At 46.7% G+C, this 12580-nt stretch overlaps 1 protein-coding gene across 1 annotated transcript; it reads right to left on the bottom strand.

Moving 5' to 3' along the window:
* Positions 1-4726: 4726 nt before the first annotated feature.
* GPR83 (G protein-coupled receptor 83) lies at positions 4727-12300 on the bottom strand (the record flags this gene model as incomplete). Its single annotated transcript, XM_083737031.1, has 4 exons — positions 4727-6455; positions 9087-9220; positions 9715-9840; positions 11914-12300. The coding sequence occupies 4 exons, from the start codon at positions 12298-12300 to the stop codon at positions 5828-5830; spliced, it is 1275 nt and encodes a 424-aa protein (XP_083593157.1). The 3' UTR covers positions 4727-5827.
* Positions 12301-12580: the final 280 nt, after the last annotated feature.

Genomic DNA, 12580 nt, shown 5'->3' with positions numbered 1-12580 from the left:
GTTCCACAAACAGTTCGTCCTGGTGTTTATCTGAATTCTCCTTTCTTGTCATTCAAATCTGTTTATTCGGGTCCTGCCCTCTGGGACAGTGGAGAACAAGCTTGAGAGAGTGGGTTGTTGAAAAGGAGCCAAGAGGTCTTCTGCAAGACTTGTGAAGTACCATTATTTGCTGTTGATCTGTGGCCATGACGCTTCGCTTTTGCCTGGACTGTTACTTTCTGTTGTTGTTGTTGTTGTTTAGATGTTTAGTCATGTCCGACTCTTTGTGACCCCATGGACCAGAGCACGCCAGGCACTCCTGTCTTCCACTGCTTCCCGCAGTTTGGTCAAACTCATGCTGGTAGCTTCGAGAACACTGTCCAACCATCTCATCCTCTGTCGTCCCCTTCTCCTTGCGCCCTCCATCTTTCCCAACATCAGGGTCTTTCCCAGGGAGTCTTCTCTTCTCATGAGGTGGCCAAAGTATTGGAGCCTCAGCTTCACGATCTATCCTTCCAGTGAGCACTCAGGGCTGATTTCCTTCAGAATGGATCAGTTTGATCTTCTTGCAATCCATGGGACTCTCAAGAGTCTCCTCCAGCACCATAATTCAAAAGCATCAATTCTTCAGCGATCAGCCTTCTTTATGGTCCAGCTCTCACTTCCATACAACACTACTGCGAAAAGCATAGCTTTAACTATACGGGCCTTTGTTGGGAAGGTGATGTCTCTGCTTTTTAAGATGCTGTCTAGGTTTGTCAATGCTTTTCTTGTTACTTTCTGCTTGGTCCAATAAGGCCATTGCATAGTTAACCGATTTCAATTCTGCTCGCGATGTGACTTTAATTTTTACAGACAAGGCGAAGGGATGGGTCTGTCATTTATAGGCCTGTGACCTCCACTTTTGTGGGTACCCCAGTGGCTACTATTGTTTTGGCTAAGTAAGAACAGACTTAAACATCATGGCTGTTGTGATTAATTGAAGTAAATTCAATGAACTGCCAACAGATTTCACCAGGGTACCCTCAAATGCCAGCGGTTTGAGAGAGTCAACCTTTGTGCACGTCTCTCCATCCTCTTCCCCAAAACTGAAGCTGCTTGTAGAATCAAAATCACAGAATTGTAGAGTTAGAAGGGATCCGTGAGGGTCCTCTAGTCCAGCCTGCTGCTGTGGAATACTTGACAGACATCCAGCCTCGTGTGTGTGTGTGTGTGTGTGTGTGTGTGTGTGTGTGTTTGTGTGTGTGTGTGTGTGTGTGTGTGTGTGTGTGTGTGATTATCCCGGAGATAAAGAGAGAAAAATATTAGGGGGTTACTTGACTCACGGGGGGGGGGGATTGAGTGGGTTGAGAGTCAACTGATTGGGAATTGGTTTGTGTAATGAATGATGGGGCTGTGGTTTTTTTTGGGGGGGGGGGCCTTGCTTTCTTTTCCAAAGGTGGACATGTAAATGTGCCCAGTACCAGTGTTGCCCTTCCACACGGGTTATCAGGAGTCTTGGCTAGATGAGGATAACTCCCACGCAAATTGAAAAGAAACTTTTCAGCTTCTGCCTCTGTTCACTTAGAACGCTTTCGCTCAAGACCAATTATAGGGTGTATGATTGCAACTGCGGGACTTGCGAAGAGGATGTGGTTTGGAAGTAATTCTATGACTGTCACATTTACTTAGGTCCCTGCGTGGGAAGGAATTGAGTGGTTTTTGTTTTTATTTTAATACCACGGTAGAATATTTGGGAAGAACCATCTCCTTTTGTACCTTCTTTCCACTGGCCGAATCACACATCCATATGAATCTTTTCTCCGTCATTTTGTTTAGTTATTTTTAAGTTGAAAACCACAGCTGACAGGCTGACAGTTTCAGAGGCAGGAGAAGGGTTGCTTCCTCCTTCCTGTCACCTGCCTGCCCAAAATCGCAACACACACCAACTTTTTGTTTTTCTTCTTGTGGGGGGAAAGATGCAGTTTTCCAAGAAAACAGTTGTTGTGGCCTGAGTTTGCACATTTATTTATGTCTACAAAGTGTCTTTCGTCTGATGATTCCAGCCTGGCGTAAGATGGGTATAAACACATACTACAGCTCCACCCACATGCAAATCAGCTCGTTAGGCTTTATTACAGAAATAGTATACTATCACATTCTAGCATATGGCAGGCCCACTCTCTCGCTCCTACAGGTTAACTACCAAACTAAGGCTCGGAACCAGACTATAAATCCCTAAATGGCCTCGGTCCTGTATACCTGAAGGAGCGTCTCCACCCCCATCGTTCAGCCCGGACACTGAGATTCAGTGCTGAGGGCCTTCTGGCGGTTACCTCATTGCGAGAAGTGAGGTTACAGGGAACCAGGCAGAGGGCCTTCTCGGTGGTGGCACCCGCCCTGTGGAACGCCCTCCCTTCAGATGTGAAGGAAATAAGCAGTTATCCTATCTTTAAGAGACATCTGAAGGCAGCCCTTTTTAGGGAAGTTTTTAATATTTAATGCTGTATTGTTTTTAACATTCGATTGGGAGCCGCCCAGAGTGGCTGGGGAAACTCAGCCAGATGGGCAGGGTATAAATAATAAATTATTATTATTATTATTATTATTATTATTATTATACTTCAGAGTAGGAGTTTGGGACCAAGTGACAGTTCCACTATCCTTCAAGACAACTGGGTGCAGAAATAGCATCACATAGGCCCTAACATTTGATTGGAACGAATTATACCAAGGCCATTTGTCCAACTCTCATTTTTTGAACATAAGCACCTTGCCTGATAGGAACAAAGGCCCATCTAGTCCAATGCCCTGTTCTCACATTGGTCAGTCAGATGTCCATGGGCAGCCTGTAAGCAGGACCTGAGCACAACAGCATTCTCCTGCCTGGGATATATTACACACACAAACACACAATAATAATTTATTATTTGTACCCCGCCCATTTGACAGGGTTTCCCCAGCCACTCTGGACGGCTTCCAACAAAGATTAAAAATACATTAAAATATCACACATTAAAAACTTCCCTGAACAGGGCTGCCCTCAGATGTCTTCTGAATGTCAGGTAGTTGTTTATCTGTTTGACATCTGGTGGGAGGGCATTCCACAGGGTGGGTGCCACTACCAAGAAGGCCCTCTGTCTGGTTTCCTGTAGCTCTGCTTCTCATGGTGAGGGAACCACCAGAAGGCCCTCAGCAGTGGACTGGGTAGAACGATAAGGTATACTTATTGCATTTATTGCAATTGTATCCCGCATTTTCCTCCAGGAAACTCAAGGTGGCGTGTATGGCTCTTCCTCTCCTCATTTAATTCTCACAACAACCCTGTGAGGTAGGTTAGGCTGAGAGGAAGTGACTGAATGGATGAGTGTGGAGGGGAGGAACCCTGGTCTCCCAGGTCCTAGTCTGACATGCTTAAGAACTCAGGTGCAATCTGCCTGATCCTGGCAGTAACATATATCCATCATGATTAAAAGCCATCCGTCCATCTCTCTCTTTCTCTGTACAGAAAGAGACAGGGGAGAGGGGAGAGATTAAAATGCTTATCAAAAAATATGCAGACCTGCATATAATTCACTTGTACCAATTAATAGGAAGCTACCTTTATCCCAAGTCAGACCACGGTCTGATTTAGCTCAGCATTGTCTGTTCTGACTTGACAGAGACCTGCCAAGTATTCATACAAGGGACTTTTCAAACAAGTCCTGCCTGGAGATAAGCGACTGAAACCGGGACCTTTGGCTCTCTACCACTGAGCTACAGAGCGTGGACATGCAAATCTAGAAATGATGACTTATCATTTAAATAGAAATATAATACATTTACCAGGTCCCCCCACTCCCAATTCATCACCATTTCCTTCATTCCTTCACAATATATTATGGGCTGTCCCATGAATCCGCTGGATGAAATAGCGGAAGAACATTGCCTCAAAAGAGTGTGGAAAATTCTCAGGGATAATTCACACCCTGACTGGCACTTTTTTTGATCTCCTGCCCTCAGGCAGAAGATATAGAAACATGATTAGTCGCACCAACAGGGTAAAGAACAGCTTCTGTCCGTGGGCTGTTAGACTCTGAATGAAAAGATAACAACGGGGCAACTGACTTTCGGGTTTGGTGGGTGTGCGTCAGTAAACGAGGGGAATTAAGACTAAGAGAGCTGAGTGGGGGGTGCTCGTGTAATCTCACTGTATACACTGTCATACAATATTGTATGACAATAAAGTATTTCCAAAAAAATAAGAATTTCAAATTTGGTGCAAGTATTTTATTTTCAGGATAAACAGTACTCAGTTTTTGCACCTACACACACACACACACACACACACACACACACACACACACTCCAAAGGGGAGGGAAAAGGAAAACTAGGACATTCCGGGATTAAATCAGAAACCAGGATGGCTTCTGTAATTCCGGGACTATCCCTGAAAAATCAGGACACTTGGAGGGTATGCAGCCCTGCTGAATTTGAGGCCCTTCTGCCCTAAAGCCCTGTCCTGGTCGTATCACTGCTCTTGAACATTGCGATGTGCTAATTGTTGTTTTTTTAATGTCCTGTTACCTCCATCTATAGCAGCATAGTTCACGTATCACCTATGCTTATCCAGCTGCACAAATGATTTACTCCAGAATTCATCAACTTTGGGCCCACAGATAATGTTGGACTACAACTCCCATCATTGCCAGCCAGCTCAGCTGACGGCCAGAGATCATCTGGAGACCCATGTGTAGTATGATGGAATCAGAGGACCCAGGCAGCTGGTAACAGAAATAGTCTTTATTAGTCACAGAAGGAGCTTTCTTGCAATTGTTTTGCTGTTTCATAAAGCAAGCTATTACAGAAACTCTAGTGTAACAAACTAGGGCCAACAAATTCATCAAAACTCTGGGGGTTATTTTCAAATGTCACACCATGACACCCTGGAAAACAAAGGCTGAACGACGCTTAGTCATTGCAAAAAATGATTTACTCACAGCAAGAAGCCTGTTCTGCAGACTCCATGATTCTGCTCAGAAAGTAGCACTGACAACTAATCAATAAGAGCCATTGCAACTAAAATACATGTCAAATGAATTGTGTTCTCGTTTCATTTTCTCCATCTAGTTTCTCAGCCTTGAAGTGGGTTTAAGGTTATTATGTTGCTAACTCAACTGCAAAGGCAAATAAAGGCTTTCTTCAGGGGTGAAACACTCTGAGATAAGTCTCTGGACAAAGCGTCCCCTAAAATCTATTTTGGCCAGGATTCGGGAGGCCACTCTCAAAATTGTTGTAGATGCTTTTCCCAAAGAGCAAAGTCTATGTCTGCCTATTGCTGGAGAAAAGGTGGGCACTGAGACTCGTTCCTGCATGTGTGATGGGAACACACAAGGTGGTTAACCAATCTTGGTCCGGGGTGCTTTCCTTAATGTCAAGTATCACTTGACAAAACCTGGCTCCTGGCCCTTATTTGGCTCTTATCTCTTTAGAGAATAATGCCAACCCCTCCATCACATGTGAAAACCTAGCCTTGATGTCATTAGCAGCTGCCAGATTGGTTTCTGCCCATCATTGGCAGTGTGGCAGACCCAGAACCATGGAGCTGGGAGGATTTAGAAGGGCTAGCTCTCTGCCCCAAAGGAAGATCCTTTACATCAACCTCTTGCTGACCTATCCATCCATTGCAATATCACTGAATCTCACAGGAGCACGACACAGGAGCAAACGCATGGCTCTTCAGAGCTTTGAAAGACTCAAGCGAGTGAGCTAAGCCACACACACTAAAGGACAAGGCAGAGCTTTTTGCAGAGTTGCCCAGTGCATCAGACCTAGATAGGGCCTCCTTGCAGTGCTCCCATAGACCACCCAATTAGTCTGCTTCGATGCTCAAGTCACAGCAACTATAGGCTGCACAGCGGTGATGTCATTCTTTCTCAGCTGAAAATTGGAGGTGGACGGGAGGTCAAGGGAGACCTGTAAACCCTTGCGGTGATCTCTCTGTGGCCAGGCTGCCCTGCACGGCAGACCAGCAGGAGACGGAAGCCTTTGCTCCCTTGGATCTGGGGATTTCCGGCAGACCTTAAGAAAGGTCTTCAGCTCTGCCCTGAAATTCTCATTGAGCCAGCAGTAAATAAAGGGGTTGTAACAGGTGCTGCTTGTGGCCAGCCAGTGGAAAGCAAAATACAGGCCGTTGTTGGTGTGGATGACTTGGCTGGAGAGGAGGAGGACGTAGCAGTTCAAGGGGAACCAGCAGACAGCGAAGATCACCACCACCAGCATCAGCATCTTAATGGTCATAATCTTCTTCCTCTGGAGGGCAAAGTACTGCTCAACCATCACAACCCCGATGGCAGTGCGGAACCAGAGCTTCTTGGCGATGGTCACGTAGGTGATGGAGATAATGAGAAGGGGCAGCACGTAGAGCAGAACGAAAGTTGTCAAGTCCAGGTACTTCCAGAACAAATCAGCTGGCTCGGGAAAATTGGGGAGGCACAAGGATCGGGTGAGCTCCTCCCTGAAAATCAAGGGCAGATATTCCATTAATATGCTACGCCAGGGGACCGCTAGATGTTCTCTATTGCGTCTGGCTTGGCTTCAGCAGTGAGGAAACACTAGGTTGTTCATCAGATGGCACTTTAAAAAAAAGGACCCCTGGACGGTTAAGTGGGTTGTGGTGCTCATCTCGCTTTCGGGCCGAGGGAGCTGGCGCTTGTCCACAGCTTTCTGGGTCATGTGGCCAACATGACTAAACCATGCTGGAAACCAGAGCGCACAAAAACGCCATTTATCTTCCCGCTGCAGCGGTACCTATTTATCTACTTGCGCTGGCATGCTTTCGAACTGCTGGGTTGGCAGGACATGGGATAGAGCAATGGGAGCTCACTGCATTGCAGGGATTCGAACCGCTAACCTTCCAATTGGCAATCCCATAAGGCTCAGTGGTTTAGACCACAGAGCCACCCACGTCCCAAAGATGGCACTATAAACTGGCTCCTGGGGTATTTTTGGGTAGCCCTCACTTAGAATCATAGAATTGTGGAGTTTGACCCCTGAGGGTCATTAATCTCAACATAGAATCTTCTGGATCAGAAGTGGGGAACCGCAGGCCCAGCTTCCAGGCCTGAAAGCCTATCTGGCCCTTGGGACTCATCCTCACACACCCTCTCCAAGCCTACATCCCTCACTGGCCTTGTTTCATACAGACCTGGAATGTTTTTGCCTAGCTGGGTTGTGTCCTGGAATGGAAAGAGCGTCTCTTATTTGCTACGGATAGAGAGGTGTGTACAGGAACTAGCACAACAGGGGGGGAAATCCTTTTTTTTTTTTTTTTTGCTCCACCCACTTTTGTCTCTAGCTCCACCCACCAGCAGCATGTGGCCCCAGGAGGACTGCCCAGCTGGGAATGTGGTCCTCTGTCTGTAGAACGTTCCACACCCCCAATGGACTTTGGGAAGAAGACATGAGGGCTCTGACAGGGTTCTAGAGTCCTCCCGCCTCCTTCCCAAATTCGAGTTAGTGCTTTCCCAGCTTTGGGAAAGAGGTGAGAGGGCTCTAGGACCCTGCCTCCTTCCCAAAGTTGTGCCCCTCCTTACCCATCATTGGGAAAGAAGCAAAAGGACAGGGGTGTTAGGATATTGTTCCGTTCCACCTTAAAAGGGAACGGGCATGACTGTTGTGTGTCACATGCCTGTTTACTTCCAGCACAGTCTGCTGGGAACTTCCGTTCTATGTTGCTTTTGCTTGGCTGCTGTGTGCTTGGACACAAAGGGAAGCAGATATGTTTTTTCCTACATTCTGAAAAAAAATAATGAACAAATTCCTATGCCCCAGAACTATACCTGTAAATAATGCTTGGGACATGGGTAGCGCTGTGGGTTAAACCGCAGAGCCTACGACTTGCCGATCAGAAGGTCATGGTTCAAATCCCCACGACGGGGTGAGCTCCCATTGCTCGGTCCCTGCTCCTGCCAACCTAGCAGTTCGAAAGCACGTCAAAGTGCAAGTAGATAAATAGGTACTGCTCTGGTGGGAAGGTAAACGGCGTTTCCGTGCGCTGCTCTGGTTCACCAGAAGCAGCTTAGTCATGCTGGCCACATGACCTGGAAGCTGTATGCTGGCTCCTTCGGCCAATAAAGCGAGATGAGAGCTGCAACCCCAGAGTCGGCCATGACTGGACCGAATGGTCAGGGGTCCTTTTACCTTTACCTGAATAATGCTTACACATGTCTCTGTCCGCCACTTCTGTTGTGAGAAGTTACTCACTCCGCTGATAAGAGTATGCCAAGTCTCTAAGGGTATCTGAGGCTTGTGTCGCTGATTGATGCTATTCTGAGAACCGGAGTTTTGCCCGGCTGCCGGCCGGTGGCTGGGGGCCTGCCTGATGCCCCCATCTCCCGGCAGTATCCCAACAAGGGGTGGGTTCCAAATGTTGGTCTTACATACGGCACCATCGTACCCAAGTCCGTCACTGACTCAAGGATGCCATTACCTGACAGAAGCCCAGGTGTGATGGCCTGGAAATTGGATTCAGAGGCTGAACCTGAGGAATCCCAGCCTACACAGGAGTCCCCGCCTCCAGAACCGGCTGAGCCGGGGCTGGGGCTTGAACCTGAAGGGTCCTCACCTGTGCCGGATCCTCAGGAGCAGACACCAGCTGAATCTGCTCTGGCTCCAGAGGTGATGGAGGACCCATTGCCTGCAGGTGCTCCACTCTCAGCCCCGTCAGGGGAAGGTGAGGTTGCCTCTGGGTCCAGTAACCCTCCAGCCTCTCCTGAGCTGCAGAGGCTCAGGGCAGAGAGGCGGAGGGAACTAAGTTCTCGCAGGAGGAGTGCTTGCCTCCAGCCCAGGAGAGGCGAGTCACCTGTGGACCGGGACCGCCCTATGCCTCGGGGCAGATAAAAGCTAGCCAGCCCAGTCCCAGGTTGCGGGAGCAACATCGTTGGTAACCTGTTCCTGCCGGCATCCTGTCCTGCTCTTCTGCCAGAGTTCCTGACCTCACCCGACTCCTTGCCTTGGACCCCGCTTCAGCCTTGATGGACAGCCCCCATACCACACCCTCGACCTCGGACTGGACTCGGACCACGCCGCACAGTAACCCCCCGGGACCAGCACACCAAAGATTGCTCTGCCAAAAAGTCCCCCTTACCTGTATTCAAAAGTGAATAATTTCTGGTAGATTGCATGTGGGAGAGAGAAGCATGTGGCCATTAGCCAGATGATGGAGATGCACACAAGACCCTTTGCAGTCGAAATCCGAGGCTTCAGAGGATGCAGTATCACCTGTTTGCAGAGCACGTTGGGAAAAAAAGCTTTATTTTAGAAATGTAAAGATAAAGTTTGCAGGAGCATTCTATGTCATCTGCTGCTGCTACTTATTGAGCATTCTTGTTTGTCTGAGGGGAGATTATATGATTATATCACATCACAAAATTTATCTCCTACACTTTCCCATGAATTTCCCCATCACTTCCCTTATGGGGAAAAGGTCTGATTTGGTGCGGGGGTGGGGAGAGGAGGGCTTCTAAAAGCACAATATTCATTTTAATTACGCAACCCGACTTTGCCTATATGCAGTTAAATCCCACCTGCAAAATAGCAACGCTGTGGAAGGAGGTTTTGTCACCAGGAAAAAAGGTTAATACTCCTTGTGGGAGATGTTGCGGGGTATTGGGTGTGGCCTGCCAGCTGGCTATCTCCTCAAAAAGGCTTTCAGAAGTAAAAGAAAGCATGCCCCAAATGTTGTTGATTGTCGTTTGGAATAAAAAATGCCTCACCTGGCGTCTGTCTATGGCAATAGCCGTCAGGGTCAAGGCAGAGACATGGAGGGAACAGTACTGGGCAAATCGACTGATGTGGCACATCTCCTTCCCAAATATCCACGTACTGTTCACGAAGCGAGCCTGGCAGGAACAAGACAATTTTCACTTTTTACAATCCCAGTAGGGTTTGGGGTTGTGGTTGGCCAATATCCTCCTTGATAGGACTTGCTTCTACGTCCAGCACAAATGGATTCTCTCTCTCTCTCTCTCTCTCTCTCTCTCTCTCTCTCACACACACCCACACACCCACACACCCACACACACCAGACAGTTCAGAAGAACCATCTTTTAACTTGCTTTTCTTTGCAGTATTTCTGAGACCTGACTGAGCAAGCCACTCCTTCTCAGCTAAGGAGAAAAGATTCTGTCAATCTCGTTTCTCATTTTCCCAACCTTAAATTCAGTTCATCACATGTCTGTTGCGATTCTCCACCCCACCCCAATAAAACTCATGAAAATTCATCAGCGTTTTAATGCAAACTTCTCCTGGCACATTGTTCTATGCAGCTTTTTATTAGTGTGCACATTGCTGCAAGTAATTTCCCAGTGAGGTACATTATTTTCACCAATACATTCATTTTTATGTACACTGTCCCTGAATACCGTATATGCTTTAATAATAATAAACATAAACATTGCTTGGTTGGAAAACCACACTGCAAAATAAATAGAAGTGTGAATTTCTAGGCATAACTTATGTTCACATAGTGTGTCGGATAGTGTGAAAGATTGGACTCTAAGTGTGAACTGAATTGAAACCCTCCCCCATCCCTATGAGCCCGTCATTTGCAAGATGGAGAAAGTAGCACTTTCCTACCTTGCAGGATTTCTGCAGGAATTACAGTAAAATAATGCATGTGATCTGCTTTAAACACTTGAAAATGCCATAGGGCTTGAAAATGAAAATGCCTCAGGACTGCAATACCTCTAGGACCAACTCTCCCCATATGAACTGCCCCGGACCCTGCGATCACCATCCAAGGCCCTTCTTTGTGTGTGTCCTACACAAGAGGTTCAGAGGGCAGCAATAGGACAGGGACTTTTCCGTGGTGGCTCCCTGTTTGAGGAATGCTCTCCCCAGGGATGCTTGCCTGGCACCTTTGTTACATTTCTTTAGTTACCAGATGAAAACTTCCCTCTGTAGCCAGGCCTTTGGCCTTTATCTATGGTCTTTTACAAGTGGGTGGGATGTTTTTAATGTTTCTTTGTTTGGTTGTAAGTTGCTTTGGGTTGCCCTGGGCAACATAAAGCAACTAACAAATTTGATGCAGATACTTGTTACAATATGCAGGTACTTATTACAATAATTCGTCACTTACTAGAAGCAAAGCTCTGCATCCAATAAATCACTCTGGTTTCGGTTTGACAGAGACTTTGCTGTGGGTTGCTCTATTGCCTTTGGTTTGGTTTGTCTGTCTACAGGCATAACAGAGATAAGGGAATCTAGCTGAATCTGTGCCAGGAAGTTGACCACCAGTCGCACAATCCAAGCTATTGTGACTCCCTAGTGCTATAGAAATTGTGAAGTACGCTCCGCAAAGCACAATCAAGGCTTCACGGCCCTGAGAGCTGATTGAGCTACGTGAAGCTGCATCCAGCAGATGCTAACTAATTTAGCTATTAAGATCTGATTGCGGAGAGCAATGCATTCGGCTAGCTTTCTTGCAAATGGGGAAGTAACTTAGCTGCCAACGAATCCCATTTGTTATGAATATATATGCCTGTTGCCTCCAAAGATAACACAATAAATCCTTGATGCAGTGCTTTTCCTAATGGATCAAAGGACTATGCATACATTGATAGTAATTTTCATCCAACACTCTGCACCCCCTTTCGGTTTGCAAGAGCTTATGCAAGAGACTTTTACTAATGGATCTTTAAGGTGCTTTTAAAAAGTACAATGATACCTTAAACACATTACTAGCTTAGTATAAGTAGCTAGGATAACACAGCTCTCTGCTTACACGCACACAAACACAGAACAACCATCCTGCAGGCAATCACTATCAATTACTATTTTAATTAACTGTGTTGCTCCCACCCCCTGCCCCCCTAATAATTTTAGCAGACACAAGGGAGCTAAATCCACATGCAAGTATTGTGCTACTTAAACAATAATCTCAATAAATATAAACATTATCCCCATGCTCTTACCAAAGTAAAGGGAGTGTTGAGAAAGGTGATCATCAAGTCCGCCACAGCAAGATTCACAATGAACAGACTGGTGGCAAAATGCATCCGTTTGTTTTTGACCATGACGTGACACACCAAGGCATTGCCGAAGAGGGAGAACACTATGATAACTGAGTACGCCACGACGAGGAGGATTTTCACAAGAAGGTTTTGGGAACCTGACCTTTTCCCTTCCAGAAAGCTCTGCCAGTCAGCAAGTGTATAGTTTGTCCAAGATAAAAAGTGAGAGATGTTCGGTACTTCAAATAACGCCCCCAAGCTGCCATTGACTGCAAACTTTTCGGATCTCACGAGGGAGTTGGCAAAGTGAGTGAGGTAAAGCCACATATAGCAAGTAATCGTTCCCATGGGGCTGGAAAGGATCAACGTCCGTCTTCCAAAGCAGCTCCCTCTATGTGCTCAATCGATAGGACATAGAACCAGGCATGCTCAGCTTTTGTTAGGAGGCAGTGTTTAGGACTGCGAACAAGGTGCAGAAATCTATTGGCAAAATATCAGTGGTAACTGCTGTGCCCTTGCAAGTCTCTCCCATAATCAAGGCACGCAAGAGTTTCTCGGCACATTTCCCGATAGAAAGCTGACTAAGAACTCAGCCTATTGGTTTACAGTATTGTTCCTATTCCGAAGC

The sequence above is a fragment of the Podarcis gaigeae genome, assembly GCF_964106915.1.
Source record: "Podarcis gaigeae genome assembly, chromosome: 4".
NCBI classification, from domain to species: Eukaryota; Metazoa; Chordata; class Lepidosauria; order Squamata; family Lacertidae; genus Podarcis; species Podarcis gaigeae.
The sequence above is the reverse complement of the archived record's forward strand: the minus strand, read 5'-3'. Positions and strand labels throughout refer to the sequence as shown.